Source organism: Harpia harpyja, chromosome Z (genome assembly GCF_026419915.1).
Source record: "Harpia harpyja isolate bHarHar1 chromosome Z, bHarHar1 primary haplotype, whole genome shotgun sequence".
NCBI classification, from domain to species: Eukaryota; Metazoa; Chordata; class Aves; order Accipitriformes; family Accipitridae; genus Harpia; species Harpia harpyja.
In genome coordinates, this window is record NC_068969.1 from 14,341,314 (window position 1) to 14,363,816 (window position 22,503).

The 22,503-nt window shown below is 62.5% G+C and overlaps 1 protein-coding gene across 1 annotated transcript; it reads left to right on the plus strand.

The window, feature by feature from the left end:
- The first annotated feature begins 296 nt into the window (after positions 1 to 296).
- On the plus strand, positions 297 to 20,500 carry USP19 (ubiquitin specific peptidase 19). Its single transcript, XM_052776745.1, is given in 30 exon segments — positions 297 to 416; positions 4,354 to 4,598; positions 6,446 to 6,502; positions 7,595 to 7,723; positions 8,287 to 8,420; positions 8,751 to 9,158; positions 9,514 to 9,703; positions 9,706 to 9,780; positions 9,914 to 10,033; positions 10,036 to 10,069; positions 10,162 to 10,233; positions 10,763 to 10,878; positions 11,199 to 11,413; positions 11,729 to 11,930; positions 12,017 to 12,129; positions 12,131 to 12,151; positions 12,348 to 12,506; positions 12,592 to 12,702; positions 12,876 to 12,986; positions 13,142 to 13,243; positions 13,613 to 13,753; positions 13,943 to 14,061; positions 14,287 to 14,424; positions 14,514 to 14,878; positions 15,587 to 15,697; positions 16,230 to 16,446; positions 16,773 to 16,925; positions 17,040 to 17,203; positions 17,284 to 17,462; positions 19,326 to 20,500. Coding segments are annotated over 29 exon segments (4,299 nt in total). The 5' UTR covers positions 297 to 416; positions 4,354 to 4,489; the 3' UTR covers positions 19,560 to 20,500.
- The last annotated feature ends 2,003 nt before the right edge of the window (positions 20,501 to 22,503 follow it).

The window sequence follows — 22,503 nt, forward strand, 5'->3', positions numbered from 1 at the left end:
GGGCCCGGGACACCCGCTGCAGGCCGGGGCCAGGCGGCGCCGCCCGGCCCGTTGCCATGGGAACGCCCCGGCAACTCCCCCCCCCCCCCGCCCCGGGCTGGCTCGCGCCCTTGCCCACCCTTGGGGGGGCGGATCGTCCCTCAGGCGCCGTGATGGCGTCACGGCGGGCGTCGTTGCCATGGCGCCGCCGGGCCGGGCGCAGGCAGAGGGAGGGAACGAGGGCCGCGGCCGCCTTCGTCTGGCGTCACATGACCGCTTCCCCCCACCCCCCCCGCTTTCCCTGCAACGCGCTCCCGCGTCACGTGGGCTCGTCCGCCGGCTTCCGGAAGTGCGTCACGGGCTCGGGCCTGTCTCCTGAGTCGGCCCGCTCGGAACTTCGGCTCGAAACAAAACAGACCGGAGCGGCGGGCGGGGCCGTGAGTGCGGGACGGGACGGGGACGGGACGGGGCCGGGACGGGGACGGGGCGGCCCGGCGGGGCGGAGAGGGGTGGCGCGGGTTGAGGGCCGGAGCCGCGGCGGGCAGGGCCCACGGGGCGGCGGGAGGCCGGGATGCGGCCCGGGGGCGGGGAGCGAGGCGGTGTGGGAGGGCGCAGCGGATGGCGGCGGCGGCGGCGGCGTGAGAGGGGCCTGAGGCGAGGGGGCTCGGGGTGGGGCGGCAGCTGGGGGCGGCGGAGGGGGGCAGGCGGCGCAGCCGCGGGGCACGGCAGGACCGGCCGACCGCGGCAGCCTCGGGCAGGAGCCGCGGGGCTGGGCCGCTGCCTCGCATCTGGTGCTCTGTTGGTGTGGGGGGCACCGCCTGGGCCCGGGGCCCTCGGGCGGTTGGGCAGAAGCACCATTGCCTGTCCCTCTTCTCTCTCCAAATGCCTGAGGCGGGGTAGCGGCGCAGGAGAGGCCGGGGGCCCACCACCGGCTGCTGTCTGGTCAGGCTCATCTTCCCCGGAGACTTGTCAGGGCCTGGGAGGAGCTGGGCCTGCAGGGTTCCCCACGCAGCACAGCTGTAAGGGCTCGCTGCTGTTGTCATGGTGCTTTGGGGCCACGGTGATTTCCACACGGGTTGGAAATGTTACGTGTGGCAGTGCTGGGCTGGGCGCCTGCCCTGAGTGGCTCTCTGCTTGTTCTGGCTCAGCCTGCGTGTCAGGCACGCTGAGAAACTGAAGTAAGAGATGAGCTTGAGTCTTGAGACTCCTGACCCCCCGGGGTGACAAGGAGCAGAAGGTGACAAAAGTACTTGTGGGCTTGAGGGAAGTGTTTCTGTCAGCTGTATTCAGGACATGGAAGAGCCAAAAGTCCGTCAAAGGATGAGCCTGGGGGATAGCCAACCTCCTCCACAGCCACCCCAGTGAAGGCCTTTGGGCGCTGAGGAGGGGGGGTGCTGCAGACAAGAACCAGGGACCTCTTCTTGCCAAGTGCTAAATATGCCCCAAACACGGGTGGGGGTGCAAATTGTGTCTTGTGCACCTTCTGCTGTCGTTCCCTAAGCATTTACACTAGCCTAGTCTGGTGCTGCTGCAGGAAGGGGCAGCCCTTCTCCCTGGCCCTTTGCTCCTGTTCCCGAGTTCTCCCTTTCCTCTGGCCAGTGAAAGTGTTTGTGTAGACCATGCATGAACTGGGCTGGGGAACTGCTCTAGGGTAAGACAAACCTGGCAGAAAGCAGTTTCACTCTGGCTGGCGTCTTGATCCAGTACGTGCTGCAGCCACGTGGGTCCTCGCACCGGCACAGTGGCTGGGAGAGCAGAGGGCAAGGACGCACCTCCTCTCTCAGCAGCATGGCCAGGCTTTCCCAGCTTGGAGAATGATTGAGTAAGGTTTTGTATGAGCACCTAGACCATCAGGTGCTTCTCGGAGGTACACGGGCATCTGTCCAGGGCAGCCTTTCACCATGTCTCCCCTGCAGCTGCTCCTACAGTGCCGACATTAGTGGTGCCAAAAACTCTGTGCCCCTGCACACCCGGGGGCTGAGCGTCCCACCTGGCTGCACGTTTCCTGATGGCAGAGAGGCAGAAAGTCTCAGGGATTAGAATAGGTGAATGGGAATAACCTGTGCTTTGCCTGCACGCCTCCAGAATCCTGCGGTGCCCACAGCGGCCTTGGGCTGCCATCAGTCTGGCAGCTAGAATCGGGCAGAGCTCCAGCCCTGCTTGGTTCTTGCCTGCCATTAGGAATAACTGTCGGCAAAGCACCCGAGGGAGCTGTGCCCTCAGTGAGGCGTGAGAGCAGCAGGCTTCTCCCGGAGGAGTGACAGCAGACACGCAACCCCTTCTCAGGCAGAGGGTGATCCTTTCTCAGCCCTCCAGGACCCTCCTCGGAGCTTGCTGTTGCCTTGCCCACCAGTTACCCTATGCTACCCCCTTCAGCAAAAAATGCTTTCCCCGTGTTTGCCAAGCCCAGGTCAGCTTTCTCAGTGCTGGGAAGCATTTGTAGCTGACCTGTTTTGGTGTTGGTGGGGGCTGGAGCTGAGCAACAGCGTGCTGTTGGCATCAGAGGGCCAGCCTTGCGAAGCACAGCCACATTCGCCGCTGCAAGGGTCCCTTCCCATTCCCTCTGCAGCCAGAGGCACTTCTGCATCCCAGGGAGACCCAGTGTGTGTAGCAGCTTGGGGGTGGCATTGCTGTCCTCCCACACTTTCAAGCTCTCTGGGGCTGATGCTGGGCCCTGCTCAGCGTCCCCATCTCCAGGTTGTTTTGGGTCCCTCTGCCGCAGGTGGCAGGAGCTGTCTGTGCCAGGCAGCCAGGCTGGACTTGGCGCTTGAGCTTTTCTCTTGGCTTTGGTGGCTCTTGGTTACACGGCCAAGCTGGCCTGAAGAGAAATGGTTTGGGCGCAATGCCTGTTGTGGGGCTGGCTTTGCCAAAGCTAAGAGCAGGGCAGGACTGCTTTGCTCTCTGGGGTCCCTGCAGTTCGTGGCTATGTCTCCAAGTTTGTGGCTACTTGTTGCCCCGAGCATTTCTAGAATACAAACGCTCCAGTGATGTGGGGTAGGTAACACAGAGCCACCAGCGTGCTCCCTCTGACTGAGCATTTCCCTTGGAGGTGCCTCCTGTCCCTGGCCGTGCCCAAGCGGAGCTATGGGGTCTGTGCTTGGTACGCAGGTGAGGGCAGGACAAGGTGTTCCCGAGGGCATGGCTTGCCTCCTGCTGAGGGAGAGGCAGGCTCAGTTTAGCTGGGCTAGACCAGGGTGCTGTCAGGCTCAGCTCTGTGTCCTCGGATGGGAGCAGGACCATGGGATGTGGTGTGAATCAGTGCTCTGGCAGCTGCTGCAGGCTGCTGGCACCTGGGGGTGGGCAGGATCCGTGCAGCAGGGCCTGCTCCGCCGCAGCAAACCCCTGCAGACTGGTGAGTGCTACCAGGGTCAGGGTGTGCAACCGGGGCAGTGAGGGAGGAAGCCTTCCCAGCTCTCTGCTTTCACCACCTCCACAGAGGCACCTCGAGTGGGACTGTTTTCAGTGGGTTGTTCCAGCTCTCCTCTATTGAAGCCATGAACACCCAAGAGTGAAACCAGAGAGCACAACCGAGACCAACCCTTGGGCCACAGCTCCCAAACCCATAGGGGAGTTGGCTCTGCCTGGGAAGGCATGTCTAAGGGGGCAGGGGCAAGCACCCTGCCTGCCCTGCCCTCTCCCTGGGGCATGCGGAGCAGAGGTGTCCTGTTTCCAGGCCAGGCCCCGCTGACGCTGTCTGTAAACGTAAACCGGCAGGGAGATGAATACGCAAGGTGCAGTCATGCTGGTTAAGCTCCCAGCTGGTGGGCGGAGGGAGAGGAACTCTCCTTTTGCCAGGGAGTGCCGCTCTCATCTGTCACGGGAGACTGTCCCAGGCCTGTTCCCGCTTCTCCCCTTTCTTCCTTCTTAGGGCGTTACTCACTCCCGTTCCCAGCCTCTTACATGGGGCACTGTTTGACTGAAATAGCTGCTGCCCCAAGCCGTGGGGTGGGCTGCCCCACTTGACCCTGGAGGCTCGATTTTGCAGATCAGGGCCTCCCCATGTCCTCACCCTCAGCTCTGCCTCTGGGTGTTGTTAGCGCCGGCGGCTTCTCTGGGCCAGTGTTGCTGTAGTGGGAACCATGAGCATGACAATTGCTTTCCAGGTTTTTAATGTGTGCCACATACGGAAGACCCCTGGTTGTATCTTGGGAGCTCTGACAAGCCCATGCTTTTGGCAGTAAGCGTTGTAACAGCTGTGATGAGGTAGGTTTCCTCACTGAGCGCTGTGTGGGGCTTCCCGTAAACGCTGCAGTGAAGGTCGTGTGAGGGCACTGGTCCTGGGAGGGCCTGGCGCTGGGGCAGAGAGCAGATCCTGATGCTATTGGGCCTTCTCCACCTGCTCCTCCTGCCACGCTCACTCTCTCCTCTCTTTAGGCCACTAGTTCCTTGCCAGAGAGTTTGACCACAGAGAGTCGCCAAGATAGCTGGGCCAGGAAGAAAACGTCGCACCCCTGACCCAGACTCCATTACCGACCCCGGTGGGCCGTTTGTGTCCTCCAAACGGCTGAAAATGTCCAGCAGCACCAATGCCCCTGGTCAGAGGAGAGTGTCTCGGGGCTTGGATGATGCCACCAACAAGAAGAAGCAGAAGGATCGAGCCAACCAGGAGAGCAAGGAAGGTGAGAGCCCCTCGGCAGCACTGTGGCGAGCAGGCCCATGGTTTCTCGGCCCTGGAGGGTGGGAGCCTCGCAGCCATCTGCTGCAGGATAAGCAGATTTAACTAATCGCTTCCTGCAGCTGATGGTAACCCGTGTGATGTGGGATCCTCTTCAGCACAGTGTCCTGCCTGGACCTGTAACCTCCTTCCTTTGGGCACTACTTAGCCCCAGCTATGTGAGGAAGGTCGGGCCTGTGGCCTTGTTGGCTTAAGCCTAGCATTGGCCTCGGTGGTTGTTTCTAGACTGCTTTTGGCTGGGGCTGAGCTGCCCCGATCCAGAGGGAGCGGGACTGAAGCCTGCGGGTGCTCTTGCAGCTGGAGGCAGTGCTGCTTCCCCATCGGTTTGCCGAGGCCAGATGCTGCGAGGCCAGATGCTGCGAGGCAGCGACCGGGTGCTGACAGCACCTGCCGAGCGCAGGGCCTGTGGGTGGGGCTGGTGCTTTAGCTTCTGTGTCAGGGGAAGGTGTGGCTCAAGTGAAATAGTTGCTGTGGAGTAATTCCTTCTGTAGCTGATGTGTATCTGACAAAAACGATGCTTCAGGTGCAGGGAATGCCTGTGGGCAGGATGCAGGCAAGAGTTCCTGTGGCCCTGGAAAATTGCTTGATTTCTGTGCCTGCTCCCTTATGACTGCTGTAACCTCAAAATCACAGGGTGTTTTATAGGCCAAGGTAAACGAGCGCTTGCTGAGGTCTGTGCTGGAACGGCCGGCTGCAGTCCCCGATGCAAAATTCCATGGTGCAGAGAGCACAGCGTTGCACTTTCTCTCACGTGGGAGGTGTGCTGTATCTCTAGTAAGGCCTGACACTACACGTTCTGATGCGGGGGCTTCCTGCCTTCCCAGGGGCTGTGGTGTGGCCGTGCTGTCTCCGTCCCCTCTGTACAGGGGTGACGAGGGGCTGGAGCAAGCTGTTGATCTTCCAGGCAGTGCTGCTGCAGCGCTTCTCACACTGCCAGCCCCACCAGCACCTTTGCACCAGTGACTCCAGTGGTCAGCAGAGGTTCCCTACTGCTTTGTAGCTGGTCAAGGGAGGCAGTGACAGCCCTCTGAGCGCTCCAGGGTAGAGACCACAGCTCCCGTTGCTGCCGTTTCTCTGCTCCAGGACCAGGTGCTGTTGCTTTGAGCCCCTTGCCTGGCAGATCTCACCACCCTGTGGGGGTGGACTGGGCCCTGAGATGCTTCTGGCTGTTGGAGGTAATCCTGAGGGGAGTAGGGATCAGGTGTCGGGTCAGTTTGGTTCCCCAGCCTGATCTGGAAGGAGGTTTTGGCCACAGACGTTGGCAGCTTGCGCAGGAATGGGAATGTTAAAGTGCAGCTGGGCCACATGTTTCTCTCATTACAGCAGAATTGGTTTGAGCACAACCAAACTTCAGGTTCTCCCTGTCAGATCAAGGCAGGAACTCCTCTGTACAGCTGGAGGCTGAGGGCCTGGTGCACTGAGCAGGGGCACACAGCCTGGTTACCACAAACTCCACACTGAGACATGCCTCAAAGCAGCACTGTCTGCGTGGTGCAGTAATGTTGTGTTGCTCCCACTGTGGTGCTGGTTAGACTGGGATATGGTGGTGTGGCCCAGAGCAGCAGTCCTGGGGGCTGACTTGCGGTGGTGCTGCGGGTAGGGCTCCAGGAAAGGGAGAGGTGTGAGGAAGCAGAGCAGGGAAGTGAGCAGCATGTGCAGAATGAAAGGCCTGCACAAAGGTTCAGGGGAGAAGGAGGTGATGTGTGAAATTTTGGGCATCAGCGTGCTGGCCCATGCTCTTGAGGTGACAGAATGACAGACCTGCCCGCGCTCTGCTTCTCTGCCCACCAGTGTCTCGCCCTGAGCTCGAGCAGGCTGAGACTGCCCAGGAGAAGGACTCAGAGGAGGGTAAGTTGAGGTGTACGCCGGCTGTCAGTGCATGGCCATGGAGTGCCCTTGCCAAGGGATCTGAAGCTCTCACCTTGTTGTTGTCCCATGCTCCGGCACTGAGCAGAACTAACCTGAGCACTCCCTTGCCTCTTAGGGAGGTAGTTTGTCTTAGCAGGGTGCAGCCTTCCCAGGGGTGGAGAAGAGCCATGGGCATGTGGCAGGCTGCTTCCGACTCAGGTGTCATGGTGCCACTGAGCACAACTCTGGGATACCTTGCTGCCAGCATCTGTCCTGCTTGTTTCTGAGCAGGGAGCCATGCTGGGCTGGGAAGATCCCAAGCTGTGTCACCCAGCGGGCATTGTTGGCTGGTTTGTGCCTTGGTCCAGGCCTGCTTTGAGGACAGAGTAGGACATCCTCATGCCACAGAGGGTGGAACAAACCTGATAGAAATTAAGGTGATTGAAGTCACCTTTTTGCCTTGAAGACTTCAGGACACCACAGGGCTGGTCCTGGAGCCTCACAGGCACCTGATGGAGGTTCTGCCTGCAGCGGAGTGATGCTGCTGCACCATTTTCTCCCTGGGTGCGGTGTTCTTGCCTGGCTGGCAGGCCTGCCGATGTTTCAGCCATGTTAGCAGTGCTCACCTGGCAGGAGTACAATGCTTTGGTGATTGCAGCTGGGCTGCTTGGTTTGCATATGCAAAGGGGAAGTGGCAATTTCTGATTGTGGTCAGAGTCCACTTGAATTCCCCAGAGTAATTCTGTGGCTTCCTCGTTCCCTGGGAAAGCAGCGATTGCTTTGTAGTTGGCGGGAGCCACCCCTTCTTCCCAGCCACTGCTGTTGCATGTGATGGGGCCAAGAGCAGCGCTGCCTTTCTGATCTCTCCAGTTCCCACCAGGATTCACCTGCCCTGCTGCAACATGTGCTCTTGTCTGTGGCCTGTCTGATGAGAGTGGGCTGTGAACATCCTGTTTAATTGGCATTATCTGTGTCCCCTGCGTTGACCTCCTTGAACTGAGCGTGCATTCAGGCTTGCGTTCCCCAGCCCAGCGGTGGGCACTGCAGGCTCATGCCCCAGCAAGTAGGTGACACTTTCCTCCCTCTTCCTAGAGCTGCTGCTGGACTGGAAGCAGAACGCTGACGAGATCATCGTCAAACTGAACTTGGGCAGTGGAGCTCTGAAGGTGGAGGATGTAGATGCTGCTTTCACTGACACGGACTGTGTGGTCAAGCTACCAGGTATGAGGAATGGAGCAACTGCTGCAGGCGTTTCTCCAGCGGGGCTTGGCGCAGCTCTGGGCTAGATGTGGGACTGATCCAGGCAGGCATAAAACCTTTCCTTCAGAGGCAATGCCTTGCTGTCAGCTGGCACAGGTTCAGCCAGCAGGCAGGGCTGATACAAGAGCTGTGTAAAAGAAGAAGGGTATAGAGCTAGGGAGGGCAGGAGCTGGCCTCTGTGCCAAGTGAACAAGTGCCCACTGCTGCACTGGTGTGTCTCTGTCCCCTGCTCACTGGGATGACTGAGTCGCCCCTAGGTATCCCTTGGAAAAGCTACTGTGCCCCTGAGGGCAGGGAGGCCCAGGGCCTTCCTTCTGGGAAGGAGGCCAGCCAGATGTACAAAGCAAATCCAGGGAAGCTGGCTGAAGCCCTGAAAGCTCTTGGGGTATGGTGGCAGCCTGCCTGTGGCCTCCTTGGCTCTGGATGAGTGCTCCCTTGATCCTTGGGGCAGGTGAAAGGGGGCTGTGGATTAGGTGACAGCTGCCTGGAGCGCTGCCTGAGGTGAGGTCCCCCTCTGCTTGCAGACGGGCGCCAGTGGAGCTGTCAGTTCTATGAGGAAATTGAGAGCTCCTGCAGCAAGGTCCAGTGCAAGAAGGGCAACTTTCTACAGCTTGTGCTTCAGAAGAAGATCCCACTCCATACCTGGTCTTCGCTTCTGGTGAGGAGGGGAGGATCTGCCATTTGAGGATGCTTACGGAGCTGGGGGGGAGCTGGGGTGAGGGTTTCACTCCCTGCTCCTGAGCTGCCCAGGGAGCAATGTGGGGCACATCCTGCATCCACGTGCTGCATGAGGGCAGTGAGCCAGCTGCCTCTGTCCCAGAGAGGGGTGTGTCATTGTACCCCTGTTCCCACCTGCCACATAGCCTCCAGGTCTGGAGCAGAGCCCAGCGCGCTCTGGGAAGGGGGCGTGAGGGTGAGGGGTTGGCAGAGAGCGTGAGAGGTGCTGCTACCTGGATAGCTTCCCACTGTGCTGCACTGCTTTTCACAGAAGAGAAGGAAAGACGGATCCAAAGAGCTGGCCAAAGGGACCACGTGCTGGGAGAACGGGAAGGAGAAGGCTGCTTCTGCAGAGCTGGCCCCTGAAGAGCCGAGGGCTGAAGGTGCAGAACTGCCAAGGTCCCGCCGGGAGCCCTCCAACCCCAAGCGCGCTCCAGGAAGAAGTGAGGCCCTGGGAGGGAAAAGCCCAGCCAGCCCAGGGACACAGAGCGGCCCCAGCGCCAAGCGGGCAGTATACCTCAGAGTGGCTCCCACTGAAGAGGAGCCAAATGCCAGAGTCACTGGGAGCGTGGAGCCCAGCAAAGGGCACAGCGGGAGGGCAGGCAGCCGCCGCAATGGCAGAGCCAGCCAGGTCGATGCGCCCACAGCCCTCGCAGACCTCGCACCGCCACTGGAGAAGGTACCCAAGGACCCAGCCAAATGGGGCACCCCAGCTCCCTCAGCCCCGGCGCAGGGGATGTTGCTCACGCAGGGACCTATCCCTGCCGATGAGATGGGCTCTGGGGTTCTGCGGGTGCTGCTGAGGGCTGGCGTGGGCCTGGCTGTGGTGGAGGAGAGGGTGATGTGAGGACCCTGCAGTCACTGGACTGATCATGTCCTCTGGCGCTAATGAGGCTGAACCGAACATGGGATGTGTGGGGGAAGCGGGTGACATGGAGCTGTGCCTGCCTGGCTGGCAAGAGCCACAGTGGGTGGACCAGGGCAGCTTGGGGGTGACAGTGTCTGTTTTTCACCGTGTGCCTCTGTCTTGAAAGGCTGTGGTTTTGGCCAAGGAAAGTGTTCCTGTGGAGATGCCACCTCTCGCAGCTACCACAGAGGTGTTCCCCCACCGTGTTGCCGCCTGTGTGGAGAAGAGGGTCCTGCAGCCAGGCAGCCCTGCTGAGGCCTTGCAGGGCCAGGACTGCACGCCTGTCCTGGGAGAGAGCTCTAAGACTGTCCCAGCAGCCACCCTCCCCCGGGCAGAGACGGTGAGAAGAGGGACTGGTCCAAGGATGACGTGGCTCTGGAAGCAGCGGCTGATGGTGGGTGGCTGGAGCCCAGGGGTCGGCCTGGTCGGGAAGGTCCATCTGCTCAGGACCTTTCCTGGGTCAGCCTGGAGCACTGCCTTGGTGTGCAAAGAAGGTAATGTCTCTCTCCACGGCTCTCGTCTCTCAGAGCCAGAGCCTTTTGTGAGCCTGACCTTTGTCAAGAATGACTCATACGAGAAGGGCAATGACCTGGTGGTAGTGCACGTCTACGTGAAGGAGATCCACAAGGAGACGTCCAAGGTGTTATTCGGGAGCAAGACTTCACACTGGTGTTCCAGACAAGGTACAAGTGTGCCAGGCTGCTGCAGAGCTCCTGGCTGCAGCTGGGCTACTTGTCTGTTCACCTCTTCTCACTCACTTCTGATTTCTTTACAGTGACACAAACTTCCTTCGCCTCCATCCTGGCTGTGGACCCCACACAGTGTTCCGGTGGCAGGTGAAGCTCAGGTATGGCTCCCGTCCTTCTAGCCTGCACTGGGGCAAGGGAGCTGAGAGGGCAGAGCTGGAGCGGGAGCCAGTCCTGGCTGGTGGGTCTCTGCAGGGAACGCTCATTTCTGCACCTGGGGGTCTCCCTTACACCATGCTGTGCTAATGCCCCAAGCCCGGGCTGCCTTGGCTCTGTATAGTGGCTTGCAGTGGAGGAAATCCCAGCATCTTCTTGCCCGCAGTTCCCCCCGTAGCCTGTTCTAGAGCTCTTGGGGACAGAGTCAGACCAGCCTGTGTGCACTTTGGGTGGTATGTCCAGCAGGAGGGGGCATGTGGAGCCACGCAGAATGGATCTGGCAGGAAAGGGGCCCTCTGTGTGCTCAGTGTGGCCAGGCTCAAGGGTTTCCACCCTTTGTCAGGGCCACCTTGGAATCAGTGCTGGCCAGGTCCCTGCTGCCTGGAGGCCATGGCCCTGCCTTGCAGAGGCTTTGGCATGTCTGAGGCTGCTGGGGGATCTGGGGCACCCCTGACCTTGCTGCATGTCTTGCAGGAACCTTATTGAGCCGGACCAGTGCACATACAACTTCACGATGTCTCGCATCGACGTCTGCCTGAAGAAACGCCAGAGCCAGCGCTGGGGGGGGCTGGAAGCTCCAGCCACACGAGGTCTGCACCCTGCCTTCTTGTCTTGCCTGCCTGCTGCACCCTAGTGGGGCATGGGCCATCCTTGCTGCCAGCAGCAGCCAGCTGGTACCAGATCCTCCAGCACAGGGTTGTGGGGAAGGAGAGGGGCTGAGTGGGTGCAGGCAGGAGGGGTGTAGGGCAGGGTGAGCCAAGCGCTAGGGGAAGGGCACTGCTGTTCCCCTTGCTTACAGAGAAGAGGGGTAGGAGAGAGCCTGTGTGTGAGCATGGACCGAGCGGCTCAGCCCCGCCGTGGGCAGCGCGTGGTGCTGCTAACCACAGGCCCACCCTTCCCCCTTTTTAAGGTGCAGTGGGTGGTGCAAAGGTTGCCATGCCTACAGGCCCTACCCCTCTGGACAAGAACCCCCCGGGCAGTAACCAGCACCCCCTGTCCAGCAAGGAGGAGGCCCGAGCCAGTGACAAAGAGAAGCCGCGTGTGGAAGATGGCGGTCTGGATGGCGTGGCAGCCCGTACAGCCCCCGAGCATGTGGCAGTGAAGCAAGAGCCGCACATCCCCTCGGTGAGTGGGGATGCGCAGGATTTGACCTTGGCGGGGGGGAAAGGGAGGCCCATTTGCCCTTCTTGTGGGACCCCACCTCCTTGGTGTTGCTCTGGGGACTGACAAACTGTTCCTGGAGGAGGAGGCAGTGCTCCTCAGTCATAGCTGGCAGGACTGAGGGCAGTGGTTGGCCTGTCTATCCCAGTCCTGGTGGGAGATAGCGTAATGGCTCCAGCCCAGCCACATCAGAGGGGTGCCTTGGGCTTTTGGGTTCCCCTGGTATTCCCAGAGAGACCCCTGAGTGCAGCACCCTTACACCCACCTCTGCTTCGGCAGCCCAAACCAACGTGCATGGTGCCACCAATGACACACAGCCCTGTGAGCACCGAGAGCGTGGAGGATGATGAGGATGAGGATGAGAAGAAGAAGGTCTGCCTGCCTGGCTTCACGGGGCTGGTGAACCTGGGCAACACCTGCTTCATGAACAGCGTCATCCAGTCCCTGTCTAACACCCGGGAGCTGCGCGACTACTTCCATGGTGAGCCCACACTGGCAGCCCAGCAGAGCCCTGCCGCTCAGACGGTGCAGCCAGCAGCCACCCTTGCTCTCCTGTGTCTCTTACAGATCGGTCCTTTGAGTCTGAAATCAACTACAACAACCCACTGGGGACGGGGGGACGCCTGGCCATTGGCTTTGCCATGCTGCTGCGAGCGCTGTGGAAGGGCACGCACCATGCCCTTCCAGCCCTCTAAACTGAAGGTAGGGCTGCAGGCACCGGTGCTACGCAGGAGTTGCTGTGGGTCAGGGCCCAGCACTCTGCTGTAGGCACCTGGCTGCCTTGCTACTGCCACAGAGAGCTAGGTGGGTGTGGGTGGGTGCAGCCAGGCTTTGTGCATTGGGCAGGCAGTGCTGCCAGGGGGGCCGCTGGCCAGCCCTGACTACTGTGCTCCCCTAGGCAATCGTGGCCAGCAAGGCCAGCCAGTTCACTGGCTATGCCCAGCACGATGCTCAGGAGTTCATGGCCTTCCTGCTCGATGGCCTGCACGAGGACCTCAACCGCATCCAGAACAAGCCCTACACAGAGACTGTTGACTCGGATGGGAGGCCTGATGAGGTGAGGATGTCCCTCCCCAAAGGCACTGGGTGAGCAGCCCTGGCCTGGGTAGTTTAGTGTAGTGCTGAGCCCTTTCTCCCTGCAGGTGGTAGCTGAGGAGGCCTGGCAGCGACACAAGATGAGGAATGACTCTTTCATTGTGGACCTCTTCCAGGGCCAGTACAAATCCAAGCTGGTGTGCCCAGTGTGTTCCAAGGTAGGGCAGCCCTGGAGGCTCTGTCCCTGTCCTGGCTGTGCAGCAGCAGGCTCCTGACCCTCGGAGAGCACAGGTTACAGGGCAAGGCTGGATCTTAGGTCTGCTGGGGCTACTGCCCTGCTGATCTCAGCCACAAGCACTTCCCACAGCTGAGCATGCTCTCGCATCTGCAGGTGTCCATCACCTTTGACCCCTTCCTGTACCTCCCCGTGCCCCTCCCGCAGAAGCAGAAGGTGCTGACTGTCTACTACTTTGCAAAGGAACCGCACAAGAAACCCATCAAGGTACAGGACATAGTCTGCTCTGGGGAGGGAGCTTGAGAGGGCTCCTGGAGGTGCCCCAGGCAGCTGGTTATGTGCCAACAGGCTAAGCCTTGTGTTAAGTAAGGGCCCGCATGCCTTGGTGTGCTGTGACTGATGTGGCACTTTCTTGGTGGCAGTTCCTTGTGAGTATCAGCAAGGAGAACTCCAGTGCCATGGAGGTACTCGACTCAGTGGCCCACAGCGTGCGCGTGAAACCAGAGAACTTGCGCCTGGCAGAGGTGAGAGTGCTCAAGCTGGGGAGCAAGCCATGGGCTGCTCTTGTGGGTGCCCTGGCTCCCACAACTTTGCAGGGAATATGGTCACTGACAGTCCCTTGCCCATATCCAACATGTCCATGGGACAGATTTTGTCCGTGGGCAGCAGTGTCATGCACAGCATGCTGCCGGGCAGATCCCTGCTCAGGAGGGCTGGGCCACTGCAGTAGGGCAAGGGCTGTCCATCCTCCCCTGGCGAGGTGGTGAGCTGAGCACAGCATCCCCATGGTGCTGCTGTCCTGGCAGCTCACTGTGGGGCTGAGGTCTGGCTTTCTCAGGAGAGGAAGCATGGGGTAGCCCTCACAAGGCCCCACTCCACTGCTTTCCTGGCAGGTGATCAAGAATCGCTTCCACCGCATGTTCCTGCCATCCAACTCGCTGGACACAGTCTCCCCCACAGACCTGCTGCTCTGCTTCGAGGTGCTGTCCCCAGAGCTGGCCAAGGAGCGGGTGGTCGAGCTGCAGGTCCAGCAGGTAAGAGGGGATATTGGGACTACTGGGAGGCATGCAGGAAGGCTGAGCCTGCAAGTGGGGCTGAGCAGAAGGGGGAGAGCTCAAGGGTGCACGCAAGGGTGACTAGCTGCAGCGAGCACAGATGCCCACCAAGGCTACCTTGTCCTGCCCGGGTGCCCTTCCCTGCCCAATGGGTCCTTTCTCCTGCAGCGTCCACAGGTGCCCAGTGGCCCCGTCGCCAAGTGTGCGGCCTGCCAGAAGAAGCAGCTGCCGGAGGATGAGAAGCTCAGGCGCTGCACGAGGTGCTATCGAGTCGGTTACTGCAACGTGTGAGTTGGCTTGGTGCCTGGCAGGGAGGGAGGGTGTCCTGCCTTGAAAGGCTGGATGGGAGAGCTCAGACCACTGGGAGGAGGTGGGATGGGCCTGGCCTTTGGGAGAGAGCCAGTCTGGCTCGTGGTGCTCCCCTTGTCCCCATTGCACCCCTCTGCCACTGCTGTGCTCCTGCCTGGGGTGGTCACGGATGCTGGGTTCAGCAGAGCCTGTATGTGTTACAGGGCATGTCAGAAGACACACTGGCCAGACCACAAGGCTTTGTGCCGCCCCGAGAACATCGGTTTCCCCTTCCTCATCAGTGTGCCAGAGTCCCGCCTCACCTATGCCCGCCTGGCCCAACTGCTGGAGGGCTACGCAAGGTGAGGGTCCAGGAAAGGAGGGTGCTTCTGCCCCAGAGCTGAGCTCAGCCCTGTGCCTGGCCAGCTCTGACTGCCACCTCCTTGCCCAGGTACTCAGTCAGCGTGTTCCAGCCTCCGTTCCAGCTGGGCCGGATGTCACCGGACCAGGGGCTGCAGCCTCTGCTCCCAGACAAGCTGGATCCCCTGGCCAAAAGCAGCTGTGCAGCAGCCACCTCTGCCCCCGAGCTGGGGGACGTGGATAGGGCTACCAGCCTCCTGCAGGAGCCCCCGCTCTCACCAGCTGTGCCTGAGCTGCACCTGGAGCTGGGGGACACTGGCACTGTCCGGAGCAAGGTCCTGGCAGCTAGGAGTTCCCTGTTGAGCTTGGATTCGGGCTTCTCTGAGCACATGGAGTCGCAGGGCGACAGCTGTTGTGAGAAGGAGCCATCCTATGAGAGAGCACTCAAGCCAGAAGGTAAGAGGTGCTGCGGTGCTAACCGTGTCTGTGCCAGGAGCCCAGGCAGCCCCAAGAAAAAACAGGAGCAATGCTTCCTCCTTTGGGGGACCCTCCACCACAGCATCTGTTCTCTCCTTGTGAGCTTGGTCTGGAGACCCTTGGGGACATAAATGAGGCTCTGGGAGCTGTGTTTAGGCAGTGCTGCCCCACCTGAAATGCCTGTCTGCCCACGCTCTGCCTTGCCCTGGCAGGGCCCATGGGGCAGAGCAGAGACCTGACTAGGAAAGAGTCTGGAGTGTTGTGTTGTTGTGGGAGGGGTGGGAAGGCAGGGGCTGGCAGAAGACTCAGAGTCCCGTGGAAGGGCAGAGCCCAGCGCGGGCAGAGCCCAGCGCAGGCTGAGCCCCTCGGGGCTGTGAGCGCAGCGTTTCCCTCGCTCTGACTCAGCTGCACGGGAGCAGCCTCTTGCGCTCGGCTGCCTGGCTGTCACGTTTCCAGACACTCGTCTCAGGATGGCAGCAATGTGCAGCGAAGGGGCAAGGCAGGCAGAGGAGCGCAGCTTGCCAGGGGCAGGCGCCTGCTAAAAATAGTCAAGGACATGGGGCACGTGGTTGTGTCCCTTGCAAGGCCGTAGCATGTGAGGTGGGGGGTGGGGGCACTGCAAATTCTTGGCCCCTATGCAGGGCAGACAGGCAGTGCCACCACAGATCTGTCCCTGCCTGTCCACAGCTGCCATCCCTGGGTACCAGCACACTCCAGACTCACTGAGTGCCCGTGCCACGCAGTTTTACATCAACAAGATAGACGCTGCCAACCGAGAGCACAAGCTGGAAGATAAAGGTGAGCCCAGAGCCCCAGAAAGCGCCACCTTCATCCCTCGTGACCTCTGGGGGGTGGTGGATCTGCCTGGCCCAAGGTGAACCCAGATGTGACAGTGGCCCCGGGCTGGACAGCGAAAGCTGCATCTGGCACAGGGGAGGGCAGGGCTCTGCTGCACAGAGCTGCTGCCTGGAAGCTCTTCTCGGGCATGATGTTCCTGCTCTCCTCAGCAAATAGACAAATTCCCTTCAACCTCCTGCATCCACAGAGGGTCTGTGATCTCTGGGTCACCTCTTGTCTGAATGGGATGCCCGCATCCAGTGCTGGTTATGTGGGCGCTGCCGAGACGGGCTGTGCCAGCCTTGCTCCCTGGCTGGTTGGGGGGCTCTGCTACCCTGGGATGGTGAACCTGGCCATGGGGCACTTCTCCCTTCCTGGCAGCACTGCATGATCACCGTATTGAGCCAGGATGGGCAAGACTGCTCTTAGCCCCAGCAAGGTGGCCTGGCCCAGCCTGGTGGGGCAGGTGTGCGAGGTGTGCGCCCCTTTACAGGTGACACCCCCCTGGAGCTGACAGACGACTGCTCCCTTGCCCTGGTGTGGAAGAACAATGAACGCCTCAAGGAATTTGTGTTGGTGGAGTCCAAGGAGCTGGAGTGCGTGGAGGACCCGGGCTCGGCCAGCGAAGCAGCCCGGGCTGGCCACTTCACCCTGGAGCAGTGCCTCAATCTCTTCACCAAGCCCGAAGTCCTGGCCCCAGAGGAAGCGTGGTGAGGGAGGCGGCAGGTTGGGTTCCAGCCTGTGGGCCCAGGCAGCAGCAGGGGTTTCCCAGGAGCTGCCCAGGCCTGCACGCTGTTTCTTCTGGTGGCCAGGGGTGTTGGGCTGGCCTTCCCTGTGCACTAGGGAGGGAGGCCATAAGCCAGCAGGGAGCAATGCCAGCGCTCTGCAGGACTGTGCTGGCCTGCCCCTGGCAGGGGAGGCTGAGAACCTCCCGCATCCCCTCTGCCAGCCCCACATGTGGGGGACCTTGGGGCTGGGCTGGGCTGCGAGACCCGAGGCTCTTCCCGTACTGGTAATGAGCACGCTCTTTCCCCAGGTACTGCCCCAAGTGCAAGCAGCACCGTGAGGCCTCCAAGCAGCTGATGCTGTGGCGGCTACCCAACGTCCTCATTATCCAGCTCAAGCGCTTCTCCTTCCGCAGCTTTATTTGGAGGGACAAGATCAACGACATGGTGGACTTCCCTGTCCGGTGAGAACCTGGGAGACTGAAGTGCCTGGGTTGGCGCTGCCTGTGCTGCCCTGCAGCCTGGCCTCTCCCTGCCTATTGCTGACTGTCCCCGACTGTCCCTGTGTTTCTCCCCAGGAGCCTGGACCTGAGCAAGTTCTGCATTGGCCGGAAGGGCGAGCAGCAGCTGCCAATGTATGACCTATATGCTGTGATCAACCATTACGGAGGCATGATTGGGGGGCACTACACGGCATACGCCCGCCTGCCCAACGACAAGAACAGCCAGCGCAGCGACGTGGGTGAGGATCTGCCAGCCTTGCCACCCCACCTCTCCTGCAGCTATGGCCTGTCTGCTTGCTTAACCCTTCTCTCCTCTCAGGCTGGCGGCTCTTTGACGACAGCACAGTCACCACCGTGGACGAGAGCCAGGTGGTAACCAGATACGCGTATGTCCTCTTCTACCGCCGGCGGAACTCTCCTGTGGAGAGACCCCTGCCAGGGCACCCCCCAGACCACCGAACCGAGCGCACCCCCTCTGCGGAAGCTGCTGCCAGCCAGGTGAGAGCTTGCGTCCCTTTCGGCACTGTTGGAACCACAGAGCCTTGAAATGTGCCCAGGTGCCCACGCACAGGGCCCAGCCCATTTCTGCAAGCACCCATGGAGCCTGGTGCAGCTGCGGTGTGGTGCCTGCCCCTCTTCGACACCGAAAGGCCCCAGTGCCTGGCTGGCACAAGCTCGCCTTGCCCTGTTCTTGCTGTGAGCTTGGGACGGTCTCTGCCCTGAGGGACCACAGGAGGGCTGGTTCCTGTCATCGGGGTTGGAGTGCTGATGGGAGGGCACTGGAGGAGGCAGGAGGTGACCCAGCCTTGCCGGGGTCTGCACCGGAGGAAGGCTGTGAGCAATGCAGTAGGAGCTGGCTGCGCTAGACAGCGGTGAGAACCTGCCCTAGGCAGTTGCTCTCGAGGCAGGGTGGGGGATGCTTTCTGCTGGGGCCCAGCTTGGGGCCAAGCTAGGTGCAAAAAAGGCAAAGGCCAGTGCTGAGCCAGAGGCCTGGCAGCCCTCCACAGCACAGGGTGCTGAAGAGAAACCTGCCAGAGCGAGCTCTGCTGCCGGGCCGCCTGGGAGGGAGGGGTGGCCCAGCTGGCAGGGTGCTTTCGGCATGCGCTGTCGGGGAACGGTTGGGCTGATCTTTGCGTGAATGTCAGACACGAAGGCCCAGGCTGGAGTGCGGCGCAGCGCCCACCTGGCCAGCCCCCCCCGCGTCTCTGTGCTGCAGCCCTTCCCTCCATGCTCGGCACCCCCGTGGCCCTGCGGGGTCTGAGGACGATGCTCGGCTCATCTCTGGCATGTCTGCACGCGCGAGGCCCTCCTGGCCCGGCCCTCCTGGCCCGTCTGGCTCGCGCAGCCCTCGGCCCGGCACTGGTTAGGCATCCCGGCTCTGCCCTCTCAGCTGGGGACAGGAGCTGTCTGTCTCTGGGGCGTCCGGCATGTTGGTGTCCACCTGCCTGGGCTGCTCCTGTCCTGGGGGGCTGTGTGTGTCCTGGAGTAGCCCCGCTCGCTGGGGGTGGCCTGGGCAACAGGAAGGCTGAGCCGCTCATCCCACACCGGTGGCGGTGGGAGCCTTCAGGGGCCCGGGCGGCACTGAGGCTCACTGTATGTCCCACAGCGCCGGGGTTCATCCGGTCCCCTCGTGGCGCCGGGGCTCATCGGGCTCCCAGCAGTGCCGGATCCCCCACAGCGATGGGGCGCGTCGGATCCCGCCGGGGCTCAGCGGGTCCCCGAGCGCCTCGGAGCACCCGCACCCCCCCAGGCACTGGGTGCCCTCTGGAGACCTGCGCCCTGATTGGCCGCTCTGCGCGATCACCGGCACAGTGAAGGGCCGGGCTGTGATTGGCTGCCTGCGAATAATCCTCCTGGAAGCTGGGCTACGACTGGCTGTCAGAGCATCCCCACCCACCAAAGCAGAGCTGTGACTGGCTGTGCTGATGATCGTGCCTCCTGCTCCCGCCGCCCCAGCTGGCTCTGGATTGGCCGTTGTCTGAAAGATCCTGTTGGGATCCCAAAAGCTGGGCTGCGATTGGCTGCTGCCTGTCCCCTCGCCACCTGGACCCACCAATGCCAGTGCATCGGCTCCACCGGGATCCGCCTGCCCACTCCGCTCCCTGCAGCCCCACGAAGACCCTGCCTGGCAGCTGCCCATGCTCCCTCCCGCAGAGCCGCCCGCCGGAGCCCGGCTGTGTGCCCCACGCACCGGAGACCCCGAAGAGCCGCGGGGGCGGGCGCGACCGCGATGGTGCTGCATGGGGAGGCGGGCTGGCTGGGCACGGGGCTGGGCTTGCAGGCAGCCGCCTGCCCCGGGGGATGGCGAGGGGTGTTGCCCGTTGTGTTCTCCAAGTGCTGACGCAGGTTTCCACATCGCAGGCTTCTCTGATCTGGCAGGAACTGGAGGCTGAAGAACAAGAGCTGCAGCTCGAGGCACCCCAAAGGCCTGCAAGAAACTCCTGGAGGCCTCGTGGCCAGAAGCGGAGTCCGGGCACCCCCCAGCACCCAGACGAAGGCTGCATCAGATACTTTGTCCTGGCCACCACGGCCGCAATTGTAGCTCTCTTCCTGAATGTCTTCTACCCGCTCATTTACCAGACCCGCTGGAGATAGGCATGGGCACGTGGCCAGCTGCGGGAGCAGGGCTGCCGGGCACGGACGCACTGTCCTAGGATGCGACGAAGACGTCGGGCAGCAGGACAGAAACCGCCGGGAAGGACTCGCCGAGGGAAGTGTGGGGCTGTTGGCTCCTGCCTGTCTGCTCTGGCATCTCCCGTGCCAGCTGGCAGGGCTGTGTGGCCAGCCTGCTGCCTTGCCAAGGCGCAGCCCAGAACCAGGAGCCCCTCTGCCCTCCCTCCCTCCCTCTTGCTGTCTACTGGGAGTGGGGCAGACCTCGTGGCTACCTGCTGCTCAGGAAGGGATGTTGCCACTGCAGTGTGGCTGGGGCCCGGGAGCCCCCCAGGAACATCGACCACCTTTGCTTGGCTCCCAAGAAAGGAGCGGAGGCCTGGCGGGAGGCTGCAGCAAGGGCAGGATGCCCTGACACGGGTCCTTGTCCGGGTGCCTTTCCCAGCTGTGCTGCTGCGGGAGCCTTGTGCTCCCCAGGGCTGGCGTGACCCATGGCTCCTGGGCCAGCCCGGTCCCTCCTGCCACCCACCCCCTGAGCCTCCTGGTGCCAGCTGCCCCTGCACTGGGAGTTGTGCGCACCATGCCCCCATGCTGGGGCTGAACGGGCTTGTCACCGGAGGCTCAGCCCCGCCGCAGCTCCTCTCCCCCGGGCAGCTGCTGGGGAGCCTGGCAATCTGGGCTGGGGTGCCCGTGATGAGCACCCACCTCTGGGCTGCTGGCTCCCACCAGCCCCCAGTGCTTTGGGGCATGTGGGCTGTCCCTGCTTGGCCACAGCAGGCTGTGTCCGGGGGGGCCGGCTTTCTGCCGGGGGAGTGCGGCGCAATGCCTCGTTTGTGAGGAGACCGGCTGCCCATGCTGCGGGAGAGGTGTGGGCTTGGGGAGTGCAGGTAGGACCTCAGTGTGTTAATAAAGCCAGGTTTTCCAAAGAGATGCAGCATCCCTGTCCTGTGTGATGGGACCCCTGCACAGGGGCAGGGACCCTGTGCTGGAGCCGGTGACCTTTCTGTGCCTGAGTCGACTCTCTCCGGCCCAGCCGGCATGGGGACTGTGCCCTGGACTCTGGCAGGTGCCTGGTGCACCCTGTGCAGCAGTGGCCTCAGGGGAGAGCTCTGCCTGCCGGTGCCATGGGGCACAGGCTGGGCTCCTGCTCCCCAGCTGTGGGGCGGCAGCCCCAGCAGGGCGCATACAGGTCATAGGGGCCCGTAGGGCCCGTAGCGTGTGGTCCTGTGGGGCTGGAGCACGGGCTGTGGCTCTAGCACTGTCTGACATTGAGACGTGTTGCCCTTGGCTGAGCGTGGCTCAGACTGCTCTGGCGTGTTTGGGTGCGAGAGATGACTTCAGAGCCCTGTGACTTCCTTTTCCGTCTCCGCCGCTGTCCCGCCGGCAGTGCCCTTGGCTGGCTCGGGAAGGATGCTTGGCAGGGAGGGGGCTCGCCTGTGTTTCCGGCTGGGGCTTGAGCCGGACAGCGGGGAGCCCAGAGCTCCCCCCCCATTTCGGTTCCACACCCCTCTTGCACGTGTGCGGTCGTGTCCTCCCCGCCAAGCGGGTCCCAGCCGGGGAGCCCGGCAGGGCCGTGCCGCGGTCATGAGGTGCCCATCCTGGAACAGTCGCCCCATTGTCTGCAGCCCTGGGCCTCCGTGGCTTCCCCCGCTCGCCCACGGCGCTGGCCTCGTGGGGCTGAGTCAGTGCCCGGCGCCGGTGGGGTGACCTCTGCTCCGGCTGGCGCTGGCGCCCTGGGGTTGGGGCCCACAAGCCGCTGCCTGCACCTGCCCGCTCGCCTTCCCTGGAGGTGGGTGGCCAGCAGCAAGGCCCGGGCTAGGTGCTCTCGGCCCTGGAAATCCCCTCTGGTCCTGCGCTGTTCCTCAGAGCCAGGCAGGCGCTGGCAGACTGCCCCGTGGCTCGTTGCTGCCGCCCGGGCTGGCCGGGTGCCCGTGCCCCGGCGCAGGGCTCTGCTCAGACCGGCCCTGGCCGCGGCAGCCCCGGGGGCATGAGTGCCGGGCTGGGGAGAGGCGGCAGCGCCGGGGCCGGGCTGAGCGTGCTGCAGCCTGGCTCTTCTCTGGCAGGCAGGTGGGGGCTGCTGCTGGGGACCCTGGGCATGCTGCCTTCCCCCTGCCCTGCTGCTGGGGGCTGGCACCAGCTGCTGCTCTCTGGGCCGCGGGGCCGCACATGCTGCCTGGGGCCCCTACCCCAAGGGGCCCTGTCCCCCCTGGCACCCCATGGTCCCCGGGAGCAGGGAGGGAGAAGATGGGTGGGCAGGGTGCCGGTCTCCCTCTCACACCCCTGGTGTCCCTGTCTCATACCCGCCTTCTGCTTGCAGGGATTGCCCCCGGTGCCGTTCGGATCTGGCCTGGCCCCTGAAGGAGCCCCGGCGCTGGCTGCGGAAGGCCTCCCCGAGCGCTTCACCAGCCCAACCGAGCGCCCGGCCCCCTCCTACAGCAGCATGGAAGAAGTCGACTAGGGCATAGCGGAGTGCCTGCCCCGGGGGGTGTGGGCCGGGCCGGGTGCCGGGGGGTGGGGGGACTGGGGGAGGTCGGGGTTTGTCCTGCACTCATTAAACTCGCTGAACTCCACTCGCTTCCGCTGCCTGCTGTCCCCTGGGACCCTCTGGTGCCTGGTGAGCCTCCCCAGGCCACCGTGTCCCCCAGTGTGCTGTTGGGACCCCCGGCACCCTGCTGGCACGGGTACCCTCATGCCCCGTGCCCCCTGGTGTGCTGTGGTACCCAGTGCACCCTACAGCTCCGTGTCCCCTGGTGTCCCCAGTGCTCCTTGCAGGCTACTGCCCCCCACCCCCTGCCCCAGACCCCCTGGCACTCTACACCCTGCAGCTTGCTGTCCCCGGTGGGCTCTGCTGCCCGCAGGGTGCCCCTGGTGTCCCCTGGTGTGACTTGGTGTTCGCTGTCCCCTGGTGTCCCTCAGTGCTGGGTGTTTC